The following is a 23,898-nucleotide window of genomic DNA, read 5'->3' on the forward strand; positions in this document are numbered from 1 at the left end:
CATAGTTACAGAAAGGCAACGTTTTGGAGTCTCGCAGGACCCCTTCATCAGGCAAGTGACTATCACATGACTGATGAAGGGGTCCTGCGAGACTCAGAAACGTTGCCTTGCTGTAACTATGTGATCGTTCATTAAAACTTTTGGACCCATATTGGTGATCCTCGGTGTGCTGGCGACATTCTCCCTACTGCCTCATGCCCCCCAATGCTCTCTAGGGAACTAATAGACTGTAATAGACTGTATACTGTAACAGCTAACAAGATGGCTGCCTGGTGGAAAACAAAAGGGATAAACACATCTAAAATACAAACAGTAAAGACGAGGTAAAAACTGGAAAACAGCACACAAAATGTCTTAGAAAGCTATGGCCATGGATAAACTTTAGTATAAAATACAAAACTATAAACCAGCTGAACAAATACAAAAAAAAAAGGACGTGTAGTATTCGTTACATTTCTCTACGTCTCTTTCGTGCAGCCCCTCTGCCTGGGGGGTACCGCAGTCTCTTCAGACGAAGGTCCCGGTACGTGCTCATAATGAGGCGACTAGGAAAAAATAAAAATACTTATTGTGTGCTGTATAATACGACCCCAAATCCCTCCTCTGACCCCAAAAAAGCATTTGATCGCACCAAGATCAGTGTGATCAAATGCTTTTCTTTTGTGAAAATGGCGCCATTTACATCCTGGTAACCCGGAAGTGATGTAAGGTCATCGCTTCTGGTTCCCAATATCAGAGCCGACTGGAGTGGTTCCACTCTTTGTTCGGCTCTATGATCAGCTAGCAGAAACGCCTGACGGTCGGTCGGTTGTCCCAGTGGGACAGGGCAGCCCGTTAAAGTAGCTGAAGGTGATGGTTGGAGGGGTTGGGGGGGGGGGGTCCCACTTCTTGTAATTGCAGTACAGTGGCTATTTAGCTACTAGGGTTGCTATTGCAAGAGATCCAACCGTCAGCTAAAAAAAAATGGTACCAGGATGATGCCTGCGGCTGCGGGTATCATCCCACTATAACCACTTGAAGTCCAGGGACATACGTGTATGTCGTTTGTCGTCCTCCTACCTAACCTGCATGACCTGTGTAAAAGAGATCTGTATACAGGGGCGGACTGACCATTTGTAAACTCGGGCACTGCCCGAGGGCCCAGGGTCAGTAGGGGGCCCCATGAGATGCCCCTGGTACCTTTTTCATAGGCTTTTTTGAGTTTTGGCAAGGGCACAGGGGCCCCATGATCCCCTATTGCCCGGGGGCCCCATGAGTTGTCAGTCCGCCTCTGTTTGTATATTTACCTGTTTTTAATCCACTCTCGTGATCCTGCAGCTCCAGCTTCCCTATCACTGAGCAGCTACTGCAAGGGAGAAGAGGGAGCCACGGCTGGGCCTTGGGAGCCTGTGGGTGACGTCACTGCTCCCAGAGTTCACAGTCGTTGTCGAGTGCTTCCTTACACAGGGGAAACCAGGGCTGCAGGATCACATAACTAGGCTGGACTAAAAAAAGTAAGTACATAGGATATGCAGGATAGTTAGGAGGGGGAGAACATTTTTTAATAGTTATTGTTAGGATTTACATCATTTTAATGATGTCCTATATCTAGTGTACCAATACCAAGCTCCATGTTTTATCACCTCAATACCAGCATGTTTCTTTATTTAAAAAAAAAACGGTGGCAAAAAATTTGATTATCTTTGGGTGTCTACTTTCCAGAAAGGGCTAATTTTGGAGGTATCATACTATCCTTGTGTTTTTATTTGATATGTTTTATAATCTAAAGTAAGGGAAATGACCTTTTTACATGTTTTACCTTTTTTCCTCTATATAAAAAAAATGACAGTGAGTCCCACCCATTACCCTGCTGAAGAAAGCTCTGCTTCAAAAGAAATGACTTATATCTCATTGCATGTCTGAGTAATTGTCAGTCAAATTATCACAGCACTGAAAACTGCAAAATAGTCTGGTGATGAGCACAAAGGCTGGTACTCCAAAGGTCAAAATTCTTCTGTCATGATAGAAATATGAAGGATGCCATGATTTGGCTCTCTCTTAATTGCAAACAAATTAAAGTGTTACTAAACCCCGGACCCTGCATTCACAATATCTGGTCTCCCCGGACCCTGCATTCACAATATCTGGTCTCCCCGGACCCTGCATTCACAATATCTGGTCTCCCCGGACCCTGCATTCACAATATCTGGTCTCCCCGGACCCTGCATTCACAATATCTGGTCTCCCCGGACCCTGCATTCACTATATCTGGTCTCCCCGGACCCTGCATTCACTATATCTGGTCTCCCCAGGCCCTGCATTCACAATATCTGGTCTCCCCAGAACCTGCATTCACTATATCTTGTCTCCCAAGGACCCTGCATTCACTATATCTGGTCTCCCCGGACCCTGCATTCACAATATCTGGTCTCCCCAGGACCCTGCATTCACTATATCTGGTCTCCCCAGGACCCTGCATTCACTATATCTGGTCTCCCCAGGACCCTGCATTCACTATATCTGGTCTCCCCAGGACCCTGCATTCACTATATCTGGTCTCCCCGGACCCTGCATTCACTATATCTGGTCTCCCCGGACCCTGCATTCACTATATCTGCTCTCCCCGGACCCTGCATTCACTATATCTGCTCTCACCGGACCCTGCATTCACTATATCTGATCTCCCCAGGACCCTGCATTCACTATATCTGGTCTCCCCAGGACCCTGCATTCACTATATCTGGTCTCCCAGGACCCTGCATTCACTATATCTGGTCTCCCCGGACCCTGCATTCACTATATCTGGTCTCCCCGGACCCTGCATTCACTATATCTGGTTTCCCAGGACCTTGCATTCACTATATCTGGTCTCCCCGGACCCTCCATTCACTATATCTGGTCTCTCCCCGGACCCTGCATTCACTATATCTGGTCTCCCTGGACCCTGCATTCACTATATCTGGTCTCCCAGGACCCTGCATTCACTATATCTGGTCTCCCCGGACCCTGCATTCACTATATCTGGTCTCCCTGGACCCTGCATTCACTATATCTGGTCTCCCACAGTACACACAACATGGAAATGCAATTATTTTAGTAAATATAAACTGTCAAATACATTTTCTTATCAGCAGTTAGAGCAGTCTTGTGACTTCAGCTGAGCACTGGTTAAAGCTTGTAAGAGTTTTCTCTAGGAGGATGAAGGACCCCTGACCTCTGCCTGGACAGTGCTGATTGGCCCTGTGCTGATCACATGCACTCTTCAAACAAAAAAAACCCTCTCTAGCAATACACACTAACCTGAGCATGTGCAGAAGGGCACAGTTCAGTCTGTCTTATCAAGGGGGACATTTGAACAAGAGGAGGGGTAGAGAAGAAAAGATCAACAGCCTTTTTTACACAATGCAGAGGATTAACCCCTTAGGTTCCACAGTGAGTATAACAAGCATGCTTTCCTGCATATACAGACTGATTGTACTGCTGTGGGTTTAGTAACACTTTAAGTGTACTTATGCTTTTTGCCCCACCTAAATCCCACCCTCCCCTAGATGTATACTTACCTCCATTCTGCAGCCGCCTGCAATGGTTACATTATCCCAGCCCAGGGACACAGAAAAATGTACACAGAAGGAAACACTGTAGGTATCAGGGGCGGACTGACCATTTGGAAACTCGGGCCTGGGGTCAGTAGGGGGCCCCATGAGATGCCCCTGGTACCTTTTTCATAGGCTTTTTTTGAGTTTGGGCAAGGACACAGGGGCCCCATGATCCCCTATTGCCTGGGGGCCCCATGAGTTGTCAGTCCGCCCCTGATAGGTATGCATTTTGGGACAGGCAGGTGGGAGCAAAAAATGATACATTTATGTTGTTGTTGTTTTTATTTTTTTGTTTTTTTTAAAGAAAGCCAACTATATTTACATGGACCTAAGGTAATAATAGTTGAAAGCACCAAGACTGGGAAGGCTCACTTGAGATTAGACAGCTCCAGGATGAGGCCTTGAACAGTGGATGAGGCATCTTCCCATCTTCTCTCTTGTTGTCTGTTCAGGAAACACAGATAATCATTTCAGGTTCCAATGACCAACTCTAAGGCCTTTTTCACATTGGCTTCAGCTTATGAAAGGTCAGTGTGTACAGCAAGCTTTTACAAAACATTTACAGACTGCTGATAGTCACCGCCATCTTGGATGTCATGTCAGCAGCCTCGGCAAATGCAGATCTGTCACTCAAGTCATCATCTGTAGTATTCCCCTTCACTTCTTCTCTGGCAGCTACAAAACAGGTTATGTAGGGAGAGGAGGGGATGGGAGGAGGAGCTGGGCCAGCATAGAGAGTAATTAAACACTCCCAACAGAGGAAAGGGCTATGACCTGCAAGAAGGGAAGTGACTACTAGGGAACTGACTAGTCAATTATCTAGCAAAGTACACTGCAAGTGAATAAAAACTCATTTATGGAAAAGAAAAATACAGAAAGATTTGATTTGTGGAGCTCAAATGCAGTGAAGTTCTGCTTTAGGCTGGCTACACATGGACCGAAAACTATACAAAAACGGTCGGTTTGGCAGGAACCATTCGCCTGTGTATACAGCTGTCTTGTTCTACAGAAGCCAGTTTTACGGCTTCTGCTGAAAGCGCGTACTAGAAAACAAGCATCCAACCCAATTCGAACAGCGCCGACAGCCAATGGTTGCCAATGAGCGTGGGGGAGGCAGTCCCCCTGTCAAAACACAAAGGTTTAGCAGGGGAGATCGCTGCACTGACATTATTTGTGTTAGTATGGCGATCTCTCAATTTTTTATGTTTAGCTCACTGGGTTGAATGAAAAAAATTGTATAGTGTGTACCCAGCTGTAGACTTCAGCATAGCTTGAACATTGATGAAAGCCTGCTGAAGCCCGCTAGCAGCTTGTTTACAGTCAGGTCCATAAATATTGGGACATCGACACAATTCTAACATTTTTGGCTCTATACACCACCACAATGGATTTGAAATGAAACAAACAAGATGTGCTTTAACTGCAGACTGTCAGCTTTAATTTGAGGGTATTTACATCCAAATCAGGTGAACGGTGTAGGAATTACAACAGTTTGCATATGTGCCTCCCACTTGTTAAGGGACCAAAAGTAATTGGACAATTGGCTTTTGAGACAGATAAAGCTTTATTTTGGTGGTATTTATTCACCACTGGGATTTTTATTTTTTTTGCTATGTAAATTAAAAAGTCCAACAATTTTGAAAAAAAATGTTTTTCTTATAAAATTTTGCAAATAAATAGTATTTCATCATAAATATTGGCCAAAATGTATTCTGTTATATTTTTAGTAAAAAAAAAAGAACCCAAATTAGTTTATAACCAAAAATTATAATTTTTAAACATTTTTTTTTAATATTATTTTTTTATTTATTTTTTTAGATACTGTCACCCTAGCAGTTCAGTGTCACCATGATGATGGTGGGGGGGGTGATGAACATTTTTTTTTTTTTTTTTTACACTGATTGCTTTTACACCCATAAAGGCTGTAAAAGCAATCATTTCTTCTTCTCTCTGTCTGCATTCTTCCAGCCATTGAGAACTACTGAGTGAGCTGTGATTGGTCACAGCTTGTCACATGGTACAAGGCTGTTGTGAATAGCCTTGTACCATGTGACCTCTGTGATCATTCACAGATTTCACACGTAGTAAGCAACGATGTCAGAAGTGACATCTTGCTTACTACTTTGCATGTGATCACTGATTGGCCAATCAGTGATCACATGATCGGGACCTCGTACAGAGGTCCCGTCCGACGATCGGTGTTTCACTGTGTCCGGAGGACACAGCGGGCACCGGATCGCGGTGCTGCGTGCTCCCAGGGAGCGGCACAAGCAGGGTGTGAAGAGGTCGTTTATAAATGGCCACCTGACCCTGCACTGCCACCGTCTGGCCGTTTATATACAACGGCCGGACGGGAGGTGGTTAAGTTCTGTATTTAAAGTGTTATTTCACCTTTATCAGAAAAAAATGAAAAGGTGAACGGACAGTCTACACCCTCCCCCTTGGTCCCCGCTGTACTTACCTGTGTGGGTGCTGAGCTGTCGGTGCCCACACAGCCCCGATGTAATGGTCTGGAGGTTTAAAATCCCAGCTCTTCTTTTTCTTCTCTGTGCAGAACTTCTGGGATGAATCAGAACAATGCCCTGTACTGGTTCTGATCTGTTCCAGAAGTGCAGCAGAGAGAAGAGGGAGAAGAAAAGTGGGGATTTCAAATCCTAGGATCACTACAGCAACTGCCTTGGCACTGACAGCTTTTTATTTCTTTCTAAAGAAACAAAGCCTGATGGTCTTTTCACGCAGTGCAGACCCGTTTACCGGCAAGGGATCTCTTCGTTGATCCCTGCTGAGCAAGCGGATGAAAGGTCTGTGTCTGCTCCACTGCTGCAGAGCAGACACAGAGCAGCTCGCTCTCCTCAATGGGTAGTCGGATGAAAACGTACCGCCTGTCCGTTTCCATCCAACTCGATCTGACAGACAGAAGGGGAATTGGATCCCCATCCGTCTATTTTTGGCAGATTGGATGGGATCTCGGTGGGTGTAAACGGACACATGTCCATTTACACCCACTGCTTCATAGAGGAGAATGGAGGTTCCAATCAGGTTAATTGGAAAACGGGCAGGCGGACCCGATCACAACATCCATGTGAAAGGGGCCTAAAAAAGAAAATGAATGTAGCCATCACATCTAAGAATTGTTTGTTTTTGGGTTTAATAAACATTTAACCCTTGCAGTACAGGAAGGCCCCACTGCAAGGGTAATGTGTTATGCCCCCCAGAATGGGCCTTTTAGTCTTCATGCACACGGGACGTTTTGATAACGCTGGTAACGTTAGCTGTGTAAAGTCACGCTAAAAACGTGAGTTTTCAGCTTTTTTTAGCATTTTCGCATTAGCATTTAGCGGCGTTTTGCTGCGTTTTCCCGCATTTTTCCGCTTTTGATTTTTAGCGGGTTTTCTTACCAAAAAATATTCTTTGGGGGTCAAAAAACGTCAGTTTGCAGCGTTTTACTGTGTTTTTCAGCGTTAGAGCATTTTTACAGCAAAAAACTCCTAGAGACACACTAGTCCTGTTTTTTTTTTCCAGCCAAAAAACGTCCCTGCTAAAAAACACTGATTCCAGTCTATGTGTGCATGAACACATAGGATAACATGCTGGGGGGTTTACTGGCTGTAGAAAAAAACATCAAAAGCCAAAAACAGCCGCTGTAAAAACGTCCCGTGTGCATGACGACTTAAAGCTAAGTTCACTTTTGGAATAAGTTACATGTTCCACCTGTATTTAGAATGGAACATGTGATATGTTCCAGCTCCCGCAGTCTCTTCCTCCCATGCTGCTTGCATTGTGACAGTGGGCAAGGGACCTTCTCCCTCCACATGCTTTTACAATTCAAAACCAGCGCAGCCGTGCGGGGCTGCTCCCGCACAGCTACGTCATTGATTCACAGAATCTTGTGAATGAATGAACTACAACAGCTTGCAGTTCTGAATGGACTGCGAGGGCGCTCAAAGTTAATTCACAAGCTCTGCAGATTGTAAGCAGTCAGCCCCTATAGAGGTATGGGATTGAAAGCTGCTTGGCATGTCTGCAGGAGTCTGATATTGCACCCCTTATCCACTGATCTCGGGTGCAATGCTTTGCAGGATCCTGCAGTAAAAGATACATGCATATTTTATTTTCTGCAAAAATACAGTATATGTATTGATAATTTTTTTTCTTAATAGGTTCCCGCCCGGCCCAGGGGCGGACTGACCATTTTGAAACTCGGGCACTGCCCGAGGGCCCGGGGTCCGTAGGGGGCCCCATGAGATGCCCCTGGCACCTTTTTCAAAGGCTTTTTTGAGCTGGGCAAGGACACAGGGGCCCCAGGATCCCCTATTGCCCGGGGGCCCCATGAATTGTCAGTCCGCCCCTGGCCCGGCCAATAGCCAGATGGCAGCATGCAAAACCCCTCGTCCTTTCAGGCATCTGCAGTCTGCATGCCCACAGAGCCTCGCAGCAGCGCGATGACAGATCTGAGTACAGGCCCCCATTGCCAGTACCATGTGACCTGCTGTGACCAATCACAGCAGGTCACATGACAGTTGTATACAATGGATGGCTTCCTTTCATGCCATCCATTGTATACAAGTGTGTCTAGCTGTGAGTGGTCACAGCGATCACATGCACAAGCTGGGCCAATCACAGCCCAGCTGTGTCATGTAATTAGCTGTGGCCAAATCACAGCTAAGCACAAAAACAAAACCCTGAATGAATCGATGTCATTCAGGTAAATGCTTGCTTATAGCAAAGTAATTATTTTCTATAAGCAAATTGTGTAAAAAAAAAAAAAAATACTGATCACTTCCCCGAAGTAGTACAATGTTACTGTGGTAACATTGTACTACTTTGGTCATAGTGAAATATGAAAAAAAATCTTAAAAAAAAGAAAAAAAAATGTAATAAAAATTAAAACTAATAAAAAAAACAAAACAAAAATTAAAAAAATTATAATTTTTTTTTCATACTGTCACCAGTCAGTGTCCCTGATCACCGCCATGCCAGTTATATGATGACGCTGTACTGTACTGGTGACAGTATGTAAAAAAATATAGTGAAAATAATTTTTTTAATTTTCCGAAAAATTAGGACAAAAAAATTACAACTTCATAAACTCGCCATGCCTCTTATGAAGTACGTCAGACTGTCTACTTTGCAAAAAGGGGTCATTTGGGGGATATCTGTACTATTCTGACATTTGGGGGATATCTGTACTGTCCTGACATTTGGGGGATATCTGTACTGTCCTGACATTTGGGGGATATCTGTACTGTCCTGACATTTGGGGGATATCTGTACTGTCCTGACATTTGGGGGATATCTGTACTGTTCTGACATTTGGGGGATATCTGTACTGTCCTGACATTTGGGGGATATCTGTACTGTTCTGACATTTGGGGGATATCTGTACTGTCCTGACATTTGGGGGATATCTGTACTGTCCTGACATTTGGGGGATATCTGTACTGTTCTGACATTTGGGGGATATCTGTACTGTTCTGACATTCTTGGACCTCAAGAAATTAGATTGGCTGTCAGTACTTCAGGATTGATCAATATTCAGATCTATACCATAGTTTGTGAACTCTATAACTTTCCTACAGACTAAATAATACATCCTAATTTGGGTTATTTTCACCAAAGACATGTAGCAGAATACATCTCGGCCTAAATTTATGAAGAACAATTATTTATTTGCACACTTTTATAACAGAAACAAAGAAAAACGTGTTTTTTTTTTCAAAATTTTTGGTCTTTTTTTGTTAATTTAGCAAAAAATAAAAACCCCAGCGGTGATTAAATACCACCAAAAGAAAGCTCTAGTTGTGTGAAGAAAATGCTAAAATTTTAGTTTGGGTACAATGTTGCATAACTGCGCAATTGTCATCCAAAGTGTGAGAGCGCTGAAACCTGAAAAATGGCCTGGGCAGGAAGGGGGTAAAAGTGCCCGGTATGGAAGAGGTTAAAAGTTGAATTTATTTATTGCACTTTTTTCTGGTCTTTTCTGTTCTTTTATGTGAAACCAGACATCCTTCTGATCAGAGACTAACAAAACTATTCAGAATGTGGGTGGAGGGGAGAACCAAGACACATGTCAGAGGTGAAGAGGTTAGAAAACTATTATCCAGTAGAGATAAGAGTCTACTCCTACAGAGCAGTACTCATAAATCCTTCAGGAAACAACATGGCACTTCATTACCTGAAAGCTTATCAGAGGGAGCAGACTGCCTAATGACCATAAAGTGAAGAGAGCAATGTGTCCACACCTGTCCGGATACACAAGAACAGAGCCTGGTGTGCACTTGACCTGAGCTGTGACCTCACCTGCACACAGTGAGGAAATTGTACACAATGGGATGATTGGTGCTAATTACATACACTAGACTTGCATGTGGCAACAAGTCCCAGAGTGCATTGCCAGCCAAAGGACTAGTAAACCTCCTAGATTGTAAGCTCGAAAGAGCAGGACCCTCGAACCCCTCGTGTATTGTTTTGTTACTGTATTGTCTCATGTACTGTCCCCCACTATATTGCACAGCGCTGAGCAAACCTTTTGGCGCGATATAAATATTGCATAATAATAATAATAAAAAACCTGAAATACAGCTACAGATATTATTATTCCTAGATTGTAAACTGGAAAGAGCAGGGCCCTCGAACCCCTCGTGTATCACATTGTATTGGTATTGTTCTGTCACATGTTCTGTCCCCCTTTGTAATGTACAGCGCTGAGCGCACCATTGGCGCTTTATAAATACTGTATAATAATAATTTATATAGCGCCAATAGTTTGCTCAGCACTTTACAATATAACGGAAGACAATACAGCAACAATACAGTTCAATACAAGAGGGATCCTTGGAGCTTACAATCTAAGATATGACTGTCATTACCTTTGCTGCTATTCTGCAGAGTATGGCCTACTACATGACAAGCTGTATCTGTTTGAAGCGCTGATATGATGCTAGACGCGAGCCGTTGCTCTGTTTTTCTTCTGTTGGCGCTAGTTTGTTGTGCTGCTGCTAACAATTGCCTAACAGAATTTAACCACTTCCCGACCGGCCGTTGCATATAAACGGCCGGACGGTGGCAGTGCAGGGTCAGGTGGCCGTTTATGAATGGCCTCCCTGCACCCTGCTTGTGCGCGCTCCCTGGGAGCGTGCAGCACCGCGATCCGGTGCCCGCTGTGTCCTCCGGACACAGTGAAACACCGATCGTCGGACGGGACCTCTGTACGAGGTCCCGATCATGTGATCACTGATTGGCCAATCAGTGATCACATGCAAAGTAGTAAGGAAGATGTCACTTGTGACATCATTGCTTACGTGTGAAATCTGTGAAGGATCACAGAGGTCACATGGTACAAGCCTATTCACAACAGCCTTGTACCATGTGACAAGCTGTGACCAATCACAGCTCACTCAGTACTTCTCAATGAGTGCAGGAATGCACACAGAGAGAAAGAGAAATGATTGCTTTTACATCCTATATGGGTGTAAAAGCAATCAGTGTAAAAAAAAAAAAATCTTCATCACCCCCCACAAGTAGTGCAGTGTCACCATGGTGACGCTGTACTGCTAGGGTGACAGTATGTAAAAAAAATAAATAAATAAAAAATAATATAAAAAAATAAAATAAAAATGTAAAAAAAAATGTTTAAAAATTATAATTTTTGGTTATAAACTAATTTTTTTTTTTTTACTAAAAAGATAACGGAATAAATTTTGGCCAAGATTTATGATGAAATATTATTTATTTGCAAAATTTTATAAAAAAAACACTTTTGTTCAAAATTTTTGGACTTTTTCATTTAGATAGCAAAAAAAATAAAAATCCCAGCGGTGAATAAATACCACCAAAATAAAGCTTTATCTGTCTCAAAAAAATGGTAAAAAATTTATTTGGGTACAGTGTTGCATGACTGCGCAATTGTCATTCAAAGTGTGATAGCGCTGAAAGCTGAAAATTGCCCTGGTCAGGAAGGGGGTAAAAGTGTCCGGACTGGAAGTGGTTAAAGATGAAACATGCTCACTATCAGACTTCCATAAACTGCAAGAAACAACTTTCCTTAACTCAGACCAGAACAAGATGGATTTTGTTTCCAAGTACAGAACTTTGCTTCTGTGTGTTAGTCAATAAAGCAGCTTTGTTGCACAACAAACTTCTGGCAAGAGCAGTTCCCAGCAAATAATTTTCCTGTATACTTACTTCTTCTACATCCCCTGTCTTTTTGTCTGCTTTTCAATAAAACCTGGAAGCTGATTGGTTTCTATGTAGAAGGTGTGCCTGATCTCCTGGATTGTAAGCTCCCAGGATCAGGCCCTCCTATCCCTCTTGTATTGAACTGTATTGTTGCTGTATTGTCTCCCATTATATTGTAAAGCGCTGAGCAAACTGTTGGCGCCATATAAATCCTGTATAATAATAATATATAAATCCTGTATAATAATAATATATAAATCCTGTATAATAATAATAATATATAAATCCTGTATAATAATTAATATATAAATCCTGTATAATAATAATATATAAATCCTGTATAATAATAATAATAATATATAAATCCTGTATAATAATAATATATAAATCCTGTATAATAATAATAATATATAAATCCTGTATAATAATAATATAATAATAATATATATATCCTGTATAATAATAATAATAATAACTCCATACAAACAGCTAAATGCATTGTTAAAATAAATTTAGCTGTTTTATCTACCAAAGGATTTGTATTTCTTTCCATCCAGTCCTGAGACTTACACAGCTCTGTCAGATAACACAATCAAGTTGCTGTTTTTTTTTTTTTTTGGGGAGCAGTTACAGTGTAAAGCTGGCCATAGATTTATTTATTTCAGGTACTTATATAGTGCCTTCAATTTACGCAGCGCTTTACATACATATATATTGTACATTCACATCAGTCCCTAACCCTCAAGGGGCGTACAATCTAAGGTCCCTAACTTACATTCATACATACACATACTAGGGACAATTTAGACAGGAGCCAATTAACCTACCAGCATGTCTTTGGAGTGTGGAAGGAAACCGGAGTACCCGGAGGAAACCCACGCAGGCACAGGGAGAACATGCAAACTCCAGGCAGGTGGTGCCGTGGTTGGAATTCGATCTAACAACCCTAGTACTGCCAGGCGGAAGTGCTAACCATTTAGATGGTTTAGATGGATCGAAATTTGGCTGGCTCAGCAGGGACCAGCTGAATGAGGCTCAGTTCACACTAGCTTTGTCATCAGGCATCAGACAGGCGTTTGGGAAGCAATTTTAATGCTTCCCAAACGCCTATGAAAATTCACACAGTGCTGTTCACACTGAAGCATTAGCATTGCGTCACGGCAAAACTGATGCCTCTTGTCGAATCAGGAGGAGTTGAAGCCTCCCATTCTAGTCTATGGTGCTGCTCTGCAAATGCCTGGCAGAGTGTTAATACCATTTAACTTTATTATAGGTGTTTGTGGTGCGGTTTTAACGCTTGGCAAATGCCTATCAACCTCCTCAAAACCGTGCATGGGGCGTTTGGGGAGCGTTTGAGGAGCACTAAAAACGCTTCCCAAACGCCTGTCTAACGCTATAGGGGCGTTTGGCAAGAGTTAGAAATAAATTTCTAACTCTTATCAAACGCTCCAATAGCTTTAGCATGGGCGTTAGACAGGCGTTAATCAGCTTCACACTGGCTTTTTACAAGTGTTAAAAACACTCCCCAAATGCCCTATGTGCAGTTTTGCAGCATTTTATAAGCATCTGATAAGCATTAAAAACACCTCTCAAATGCCTGCCTTCAAAGCCAGTGTGAACTACAGGCATACCTCAGTTTACGAATGCCTCGGTTAAAGTAATTTTCGGTTTACGAATGAAAATCCAAAGAAAATAATGGCTCTGTTTACAATTTTTTTTCGCAATACAAACAGATTAATTGGTTTTCAATGCATTTACAAATTTTTTTTAACCCCTTCACACTGGCTCCTCCCAGCCCTTTAAGAGTTTCAGAAGCCGGGAGGCGGGGTTTAGGGTCATGTGACTGCCATGACGCGCCGTCACGGCGGTCACATGATCGGGAAAGGTCCCGATCGAAAGAGGAGGTCAGGACCTTTCCATGAGTATCGGACATGAGTGCTGGGAGTGCGCAGGGCGCGCTCTCGGCTCATATGTCCTTTTTTAATAGAATGCAAATGTGCAGCCGCTTGGCGTTTAGACCTCTTTTATGTTTGGTCATTTACTCTGTAAACATTTTAAAGTGGAATGAAAATCACCTCTGCTCCAGCGATATGAGGTCTCCCTCACTGGTAACTTCTCCCTGGCTTCTTCTGGTTTTGGGAACTTTGGCCACTTGATTTGCCAGGCCAGGATGATGTATCTACCGCACAAGAGCAGCTCAGTGCATGTCATGTATGTGTTCATCATTGCTGAGAACTGTTACAGTGCAGTAGCATCCTCTGGTGGACAGCAATGGGAAAACAAGTGGCTTAGTGGTTAGCCTCCCTGCTTTGCAGCACTGGGATCCTAGATTTGAATCCTGGTCTGGATACCATCTACATGGAGTTTGCATTTTCTCCCTGTGCTTGTGTGGGTTTGCTCTGGGTACCCAGGTTTCCTCCCAAGACATAGCGGCAGGTTAATTTTCTCCTGTCAAAATTGGTCCTAGTATGTGTATGCATGCATTTGAAAGAGGGATCTGAGTTTGTTAGCTCCTTTAGGGCAGGGACTGATGTGAATGTACTGTATTTTCATTGTTAGCACTAAATAAGTGGATTAAGGCACTGACTGTTTCTATTGAAATTGTCAAACTAAATTGTTGATGGCAATCTGTCTTGCTGCATTTAAAGAATAAGTTCACCTTTTAGAAAAAAATAATAAATGCACATTTTTTTGCAGGGAAAAAAATGTGCATTTATTATTTTTGTCTGCAGGAGCCTGGAAAGCATTGCACCAGTGATTAGTAGATCACTGATGCCATGCAGGTCTCCTGCAGACCTGTCAGAAAATCTTCTTGCCGTAAGGGATGTACAAGCAAGCAGGAAGAATGAATGAACTACAACGGTGCTTCACAGCGCCATGGTAGTTCATTGAGGACTACAAGCTGACAGCCGCTAAGGCTGTCAGGACTTGTAGTCTCCCATTCACAGATGACTGTGAATGAGTGTTGTGGCCGTGTGGGTGGAGCCCCACACGGCCACGTTATTTTTTTTCATTTGACAGCTAACTAGGGGAGAGAAGATCTCCCGCTAGCTGTCAAAGCAGGGAGCGGGGGCAAACAGGGGCTGGTCTGAATGTAACATGTTATACCCTGAATATGGGTGTAACATGTTACAAAAGGTGAATTTATCCTTTAAAGGTTTTGGGGATTGAAAGCTAATTTATAAAAATAGTTTAGTGTGCTTAAAATTGCCTAAAAATGACTGAGTTGATGGTCAGCAAAACATTTCTTGGCAACAGCCATTCTACTGTGAAGCCTTTTCTGCAAACTGTGCATTACAGCACAATACACAACAGGTTAATTAGGATGTTGTGACCTTTACTTTTCCGTATATACAGTGAGGAACAGACGTATTTGAACACCCTGCGATTTTGCAAGTTCTCCCACTTAGAAATCATGGAGGGGTCTGAAATTCACATTGTAGGTGCATTCCCACTCTGAGACAGAATTTAAAAAAAAAATTCAGGAAATCACATTGTATGATTTGTAAAGAATTTATTTGTCTTGCACTGCTGAACATAAGTATTTGAACACCTAAGAAACAGCAAGAATTCTGGCTCTCAAAGACCTGTTACTGTGCCTTTAAAAAGTCCACCTCTACTCCACTCATTAATCTCCCTGGCGGTATTCCCGAGTGTAGCTCGGGGTAGAGTTTTAGTACCAAAAGCGGTAACCCCGAGCTACACTCGGGCTTACCATGCGGCGCTGCATAGGGAGTCCCTGCAGCACTTACCTTGTCCTTCGCTCCCACGATGTGTCCCCTGCTGTGTCCCCGGCCATCTCCTCCTGGCCGATGATGGCATCCGGCTTCCGTGTTCCGGTCCCTGTGACGTCGGGACGTACGGGCGCCGCCGGCGGCGGGAAATTTGAAAATTTTAAATGTCATTTTTTTCAAAACACATTTTTCACAGTAAAACATTGCTGTTTCAACCCATTTCACATACATATTGTCCCGAGTGCTTTGTCCTGCGCCCTGCCTGCATTTTGTCTGTTCTTTCTGCCTGGAAACTGAGAAACGTCCATGGCGTCCAAAAAGTGTCCCTTTAGGTCAAAAGCGGGTTTAGATCAGCTAGAGAACAGCGATAGTAAATCAGAACCACTTGCAGAATTGAGTGATGATTCGTGGGGGAAATTCCTCATCAGACACTGAAAACGATTCTGCGACTTTGCTCAGCGATGTGCGAACTTGGCGCTATATTTCACATTTCAGTGTTTTTGGTTTGATTATATTATTGAATTAAATGTATTATTATTATATTATTATTTTTTATAATTATTTATTAAATTATAATTTATAATTTCGTGTTTCAAGTTTTATCATACCCGGGATGTTTACTAGACTCTTGTTTGGACAGATTTCAGTGAGTTATTCCTAAAAATTACAGGCCTACAATAAAAAAAATACATATTTCCATGCAAAATAATGGTACCGCTTTCAGCACCAAAAATCTGAAATAATCATACCGCTAGGGAGGTTAATCTAACTTAGTAGCACCTGTCTGAGCTCTTTAAAGACACCTGTCCACCCCACAGTCAGTCAGACGCCAACTACTACCATGGGCAAGACCAAAAGACACCAGAGACAAAATTGTGGCCCTCCACAACGCTGGAAAGGGCTACGGGGCAATTGCCAAGCAGCTTGGTGAAAATAGATCAACTGTTGGAGCAATTGTTAGAAAATGGAAGAGGCTAAAGACGACTGTCAGTCTCCCTCGGACTGGGGCTCCATGCAAGATCTCACCTCGTGGGGTATCACTGATGATAAGAAAGGTGAGGAATCAGCCCAGAACTACAAGGGAGGAGCTGGTCAATGACATGAAGAGAGCTGGGACCACAGTTTCAAAGGTCACTGTCGGTAGAACACTACGCCGTCATGGTTTCAAATCATGCATTGCACGGAAGGTTCCCCTGCTCAAGTCATCGCATGTCCAGGCCCGTCTGAAGTTTGCCAATGACCATCTGGATGATCCAGAGGAGGCATGGGAGAAAGTCATGTGGTCAGATGAGACCAAAGTAGAACTTTTTGGTCTAAACTTCACTCATCATGTTTGGAGGAAAAAGAAGGATGAGTTGAATCCTAAGAACACCATCCCTACTGTGAAGCATGGGGGTGGTAACATCATGCTTTGGGGGTGCTTTTCTGCGAAGGGGACAGGACGACTGCACTGTATTAAGGAGAGGATGAATGGGGCCATTTATTGTGAGATTTTGAGCAACAACCTCCTTCCCTCAGTCAGAACATTGAAGATGGGCCGTGGCTGGGTCTTCCAACATGACAACGATCCGAAGCACACAGCCAGGAGAACCAAGGAGTGGCTCCGTAAGAAGAATATCAAGGTTCTGGAGTGGCCTAGCCAGTCTCCACACCTAAATCCAATAGAACATCTTTGGAGGGAGCTGAAACTCCGTGTTGCTCAGCGACAGCCCCAAAACCTGACAGATCTAGAGGAGATCTGTGTGGAGGAGTGGGCCAAAATCCCTGTTGCAGTGCAAACCTGGTCAGGAACTACAGGAAACGTTTGACCTCTGTAAGGCTACGTTCACACTAGCCTTGTGTGCAGGCGGCAGAGAGGCGTTTGGTAAGCGTTTTTACCACTTCCCGAACGCCTCTGCCAATTCTGCACATTACAGCACATGGTGCTGTTCTAACGGGAGCGTTTGCGTCGCGTCGCGTTGCGTCGCGGCAAAACGGACGCCTCTGGACGAGTCAGGAGGCTTTGAAGCCTCCTATTCTCGTCTATGGTGCCACTCCGCAAACGCCCGGCCGGCGTTTGCGGTGCGGTTGCGACGCGGTTGCGGGGCGTTTGTGGAGCGGTAACACCACTCAAACTGCATTATAGGCATTTGTGGGGCGTTATTAACGCTCGGCAAACGCCTAGCAACCGCCGCTAAACCGCGCATGCGGCGTTTGCCGAGCGTTAATAACGCTCCGCAAACGCCGGACCAACGCTTGCCAAACGCTATAGGGGCGTTTGGCAAGCGTTGGCAAAACAACCTAGTGTGAACGAGCCCTAATTGCAAACAAAGGCTTCTGAACCAAATATTAACACTGATTTTCTCAGGTGTTCAAATACTTATGTTCAGCAGTGCAAGACAAATAAATTCTTTAAAAATCATACAATGTGATTTCCTGAATTTTTTTTTTTTATTCTGTCTCTCAGAGTGGGAATGCACCTACAATGTGAATTTCAGACCCCTCCATGATTTCTAAGTGGGAGAACTTGCAAAATCGCAGGGTGTTTAAAGATTTCTGTTCCTCACTGTATGAAGCAAAGAAGGACAGAATGGGTCCCATGCCCCGCCCTTCTTCGCAGCCCCATCAGACTCTACCTGCCTTTTGATGTGACAGGCAGGTGCAGTTTTGACCAATCGTGCTATACCATTGGCTCTCTACAGGAAGGTTGTAGTTGGGGCTCCTGGACTTCTACCAGGTCCTAGGCTCCTGCCTAGGTTGCCTTGTGGATGACCCCACTCTTTCAGAAGGTAACCCAGTTGGAAGAGGGCTGACTGTACTCACCCTCCTGAAGTCACAGCTGATATACCATTAGTAAGTAGATTTGTATGCAGGGCCTTGTATGAATGCTTCTGCTGAACAGATGATGTGGATGTCACTGGAATGATGGCATTAGTGTCATCTCCATTCTGTAAGAAGAGCACAGATGTATTTATTAAGGGTCATGTATGGTAATCCTGGCAACCAATCAGGAATCTTCACTCATCAAACAAACAGCAGGTTTAAGCTAGATATACACATAGCAATTTGATGGAAACCTCACTCTATTTCAACTAACTTGAAAAAGAAAAAAGAAAGAAAGAATGGATCAATGCAAACTTCCAACAACAGTATCCATTGTTTCGTGGTTTTAATAGATTATTACAGCGGGCTACTTGACCAGCTTAGTTTTATTTATTTTTATTTTATTTAGTTGTTTTTATTTTTTTGTAAGATGAAAAACAGTTTAAAGGTGGTTGAAAGTACTTACATTGTGGGTGATGTTAGGTGAAAATGTATTGAAAGTGGAGCACGGTCAAATATATACAGTATATATATAAAAATATATATATATCATTTTCTTTTTCAGTGAGCATGATGAAGGCTTAGATCCTCTGTTGTTTTTTATTGCTGTCCCTGTCGCTTTTGGGGAGACCCCTCTCACACACACGGTATTGTTGTGAGCCAAACCTCCTATTCATCTCTGTGGGGTGCACAGCAATGCCCTGGGTGTCACCAGGACAGGAAGAGAAAGGAAAGCTCCCCAACAGGGATACAAAAGCCATTGGCTCCCGCTGTTGTCAATCACAGTAGGTGAGGGGAGAACAAGGGGGTGTGGCTTGGGAGCCAGCACGAGTGCCCCCATAGCAAGCAGCTTCCTATGGGTGCACTCAACAGGGGTGGGGGACCCAAAAAAAGAGGAGGATAGGGGCTTCTCTATGCAAACTCATTGCACAGAGCAGGTATGTATGACATGTTTGGAATTTAAAAAAAAAAGAAGCTTTTAATATAAATTTAAAGTGTATATGCTGCTTTAGTTTTATAGAGTGCACAAGGATTAGAACCCATGTGAGATTTTTACTGCTATTCTGGGGCTTCATTGGATAGATTTTACCTCGACAGTTTCACCATACAAGAAGTGAAAATCTCTAACAGTAAGGGCTCTATCAGACGAGTGACCAGGGTAGCTGAGCTTCGGTTTTACAGATTCCTCCATCCATGCTACAGATTGCAGATGGACGAATCTTCTGGTGCGACTATTGTATTTTGACAGCCTGCCCCACCAAATTGGATGCAGGCAATGTTTGACTGCTAATTTTCCACCAAGCTCCTTTGATTTTTGAATAGAGGAATGTCGGGCAGGAGGCTGCTGACAGGGCCACTTACTGAGTGAATTTCGGCCAGTTCATTGGCATTGGAGTACTTCTTGGACTGAGAAGAAAGGAACATCCTTGAAACTTTGTCCTGAAAACGTAAATGTTAGAGGAAGTAAAAACAAGTAACACAGACACACAGACAGTACTCAAGGTGTTTTTAAGGCCACTTCATCAGGAACTGGCCACAGCTTTGCTAACCAATAGCAATGCTCATACTAATGCTAATTGAAATACTTCAAAACCAGGAACACTGGACATTCCAAAGCTGCCTATAGATTGTTCGCAATTTGGCTGGTTCACAAGGGACCAGACACATTTCAATCCATCTATGGCCATTCCCTATTGACTTCTATCAAACAGGACTGTTGGAAACTGTTTCTCGATCAACTTGCTGTAGCTGCTGATCATTGTATTCTGACAATGGGGGGAGTCCCTGTCAGAATACAATGGTACAGCAGGGAGGATGCCTCCACCCATCTTACATGTGTGAATGGGTGAACCGGTTCTTTTTTTTTCTCAATTAGTCCTTTGGTTGATCAAAAAAAAAATCAGGTACCTATGGTCTTAGAAATGTTTCATAAACACGTTTACTGCAATTGTACATCAAAACAATAGAAACTTGAGACATTCAGGGAAGAAACGGCTCCGCTGACACACGTCTCCTTATGTACAGGAATGGAGGGCAGCACACTATAGCTCTGTGCATGTCTGTAAACAGAGGAGTGATCCTGGCTGGCTTTGGCTGTAAATCTTTCATTCATTTACATAGTTTCCTGGCAGTGTTGTGCCATGTCTCTGTGATCAGGACTGTTTATGAGCAGAGCTCTATATAAATCTTCCCCTCCTAGTGACTCCTCTGCTCCTCTGTCCCTAATAAAACCTGACAGTGTTTACTCTCTTATGAATAGTCTTTTATCCACTTTACAGCTATTTTTCACACATTAATGAGCCATTTTTTTCTTTTCTTTTTTTTTTTTTTTGCCCATAGGATTGGGGAGGAACTATCTAGATTGATGCTGCAAGGGTACAGCTGCAGTAAAGACAAATAATGTATGAATGTGGGTTATGGACCTTAGATTGTACGCCTCTTGAGGGTTAGGGACTGAAGTGAATGTACAATAGATATGTAAAGTGATGCGTAAATTGATGGTGCTATATAAGTACCTGAAATAAATAAATAATTCATTTTAATAGGGAAGGTTAAAGTGTACCTGTCATGAACATAAAAACTACAATTGCACCGCGTGGCTAGTCTTGGGACTGGTCACCTGACCATTATTATTATTATACAGGACTTATATAGCGCCAACATTTTGCTCAGCACTTTACATTATGGAGGGAGACAGTACATTAACAATGCAGTTCAATACAAGAGGGATTAGAGGGCCCTGCTCCTCGGAGCTTACAATCTAGGAGGGAGGGGATAGTGGTACAAGAGGTAATTAGCTGTGGGGGATGGAGTGGTAGGAGGAGTAGGGGATTCCAGTATTAGCTGGAGTCGGGGTAGGCTTCCCTGGGTGTTCAGAGTGCGCCTAAAAGTGAGCAGAGTAGGCGATAGCCTGATAGATTGGGGTAGGGCATTCCAGAGGATGGGTGAAGCTCTGGAGAAATCCTGGAGACAAGCATGGGAGGAGGAGACAAGGGAGCTAGAGAGTAGGAGGTCTTGCGAGGAGCGGAGAGTACGGTTTGGGTGGTATTTAGAGATCATCACCAGGAGGGGTGAGCAATTGCAAGAAATCCAGGAAAAGGGTGCTTTTTTCACTTTCATCTTTACAAGTGACAGTTGTAATAAAGCTAAATTAATAAAGCAAACGTTCTGTAAAGTATAAGGTTGGCCATAGATGAGAAAAAAAAAAAGGATTCCTACATCCATTCAATAGAGGTGGACAGAGGAATCTTCTCTGTATTCTGACAACAGGACTCTCCTCTGTCAGAATACACTGATGGGTGTCTGCAGCTAACAATCACTGCTGAACTGGTCGATTTTGATCCATCTATGGCGAGCTGAAAGGGTCAGTTCACGTTTCATAACATGCTACATGTTACACCCATATACAGGGGTGTCATGGATGGTTCGGCATGGATGTCACTCCACTTCCTCAATCTCAATCTTTCCAAAACTGAGCTCTTAGTATTCCCCCCAGCCCGTGCCCCCTCCCCCAACTTCTCCATCAAGATCAATAACACAATCATCAGTCCCTCCCCTCATGCCAGGGTACTAGGTGTAATCCTAGACTCCCATCTGTCTTTTCAGCCCCAAATCCAATCACTGTCCAAATCTTGTAGACTTCACCTCCGCAACATCTCCAAGATACGCCCGTTCCTAACCTCGGAAACCACTAAGCAACTTATTCACTCCCTGGTTATATCTCGCCTTGACTATTGTAACTCCCTCCTCATTGGCCGACCTCATCGCAGGCTATCCCCTCTTCAGTCTATCATGAATGCTGCTGCCATACTCATCCACCTTACTAACCGTTCTGTATCTGCCACCCCTCTCTGCCAATCCCTCCACTGACCTCCACTCAGTGTCCTCCACCCCTCTCTGCCAATCCCTCCACTGACCTCCACTCAGTGTCCTCCACCCCTCTCTGCCAATCCCTCCACTGGCCTCCACTCAGTGTCCTCCATCCCTTTCTGCCAATCCCTCCACTGGCCTCCACTCAGTGTCCTCCACCCCTCTCTGCCAATCCCTCCACTGGCCTCCACTCAGTGTCCTCCACCCCTCTCTGCCAATCCCTCCACTGGCCTCCACTCAGCGTCCTCCATCCCTCTCTGCCAATCCCTCCACTGGCCTCCACTCAGCGTCCTCCACCCCTCTCTGCCAATCCCTCCACTGGCCTCCACTCAGCGTCCTCCACCCCTCTCTGCCAATCCCTCCACTGGCCTCCACTCAGCGTCCTCCATCCCTCTCTGCCAATCCCTCCACTGGCCTCCACTCAGCGTCCTCCACCCCTCTCTGCCAATCCCTCCACTGGCCTCCACTCAGCGTCCTCCACCCCTCTCTGCCAATCCCTCCACTGGCTTCCACTCAGCGTCCTCCACCCCTCTCTGCCAATCCCTCCACTGGCCTCCACTCAGCGTCCTCCACCCCTCTCTGCCAATCCCTCCACTGGCCTCCACTCAGCGTCCTCCACCCCTCTCTGCCAATCCCTCCACTGGCCTCCACTCAGCGTCCTCCACCCCTCTCTGCCAATCCCTCCACTGGCCTCCACTCAGCGTCCTCCAACCCTCTCTGCCAATCCCTCCACTGGCCTCCACTCAGCGTCCTCCACCCCTCTCTGCCAATCCCTCCACTGGCCTCCACTCAGCGTCCTCCACCCCTCTCTGCCAATCCCTCCACTGGTCTCCACTCAGCGTCCTCCAACCCTCTCTGCCAATCCCTCCACTGGCCTCCACTCAGCGTCCTCCACCCCTCTCTGCCAATCCCTCCACTGGCTTCCACTCAGCGTCCTCCATCCCTCTCTGCCAATCCCTCCACTGGCCTCCACTCAGCGTCCTCCACCCCTCTCTGCCAATCCCTCCACTGGCCTCCACTCAGCGTCCTCCAACCCTCTCTGCCAATCCCTCCACTGGCCTCCACTCAGCGTCCTCCATCCCTCTCTGTCAATCCCTCCACTGGCCTCCACTCAGCGTCCTCCACCCCTCTCTGCCAATCCCTCCACTTGCCTCCACTCAGTGTCCTCCACCCCTCTCTGCCAATCCCTCCACTGGCCTCCACTCAGTGTCCTCCATCCCTCTCTGCCAATCCCTCCACTGGCTTCCCATTGCCCAACGGATAAAATTCAAAACATTAACAATAACATATAAAGCCATTTATAACTCTGCCCCAAATTACATCACCAATCTTGTCTCTAATATCACCCAAACCGTACTCTCCGCTCCTCGCACGACCTCCTACTCTCTAGCTCCCTTGTCTCCTCCCATGCTCGTCTCCAGGACTTCTCCAGAGCTTCCCCCATCCTCTGGAACTCTCTACCCCAATTTATAAGACTATCACCTACTCTGCTCAATTTTAGGCGATCTCTGAAAACCTCTCTCTTCAGGGAAGCCTATCCTGCCCTCAGCTAAGAATGGAATCTTCCTTCTACCAGTCCATCCCCCACAGTTATTACCTTTTGTACCACTAGCCCCTCCCTCCTAGATTGTAAGCTCCAATGAGCAGGGCCCTCCTAACCCTCTTGTATTGAACTGTATTGTTGCTGTATTGTCTCCCGTTATAATGTAAAGCGCTGAGCAAACTGTTGGCGCGATATA

The 23,898-nt window shown here is 44.5% G+C and overlaps 1 protein-coding gene across 4 annotated transcripts in view; it reads right to left on the bottom strand.

Moving 5' to 3' along the window:
• Nucleotides 1-350: 350 nt before the first annotated feature.
• The window catches only part of BRME1 (break repair meiotic recombinase recruitment factor 1), a 35,352-nt gene continuing 11,804 nt past the window's right edge, over nucleotides 351-23,898 (bottom strand). For 3 of the 4 annotated variants that reach the window (XM_089652635.1, XM_089652637.1, XM_089652634.1), the window contains 4 exons: nucleotides 19,652-19,729; nucleotides 18,290-18,414; nucleotides 3,948-4,019; nucleotides 351-545 (listed from right to left, as the gene is read on the bottom strand). In XM_089652635.1, coding sequence (XP_089508761.1) covers nucleotides 449-545; nucleotides 3,948-4,019; nucleotides 18,290-18,414; nucleotides 19,652-19,729 — 372 coding nt within the window. In that variant the 3' untranslated portion in view covers nucleotides 351-448. The remainder of the gene's footprint in view (nucleotides 546-3,947; nucleotides 4,020-18,289; nucleotides 18,415-19,651; nucleotides 19,730-23,898) is intronic. The other variant, XM_089652636.1, reaches the window with a different exon arrangement.

Source organism: Staurois parvus, unplaced genomic scaffold, assembly GCF_062004578.1.
Source record: "Staurois parvus isolate SC_StPar_1 unplaced genomic scaffold, SC_StPar_1.0 ptg000689l, whole genome shotgun sequence".
Lineage (NCBI taxonomy): Eukaryota > Metazoa > Chordata > Amphibia > Anura > Ranidae > Staurois > Staurois parvus.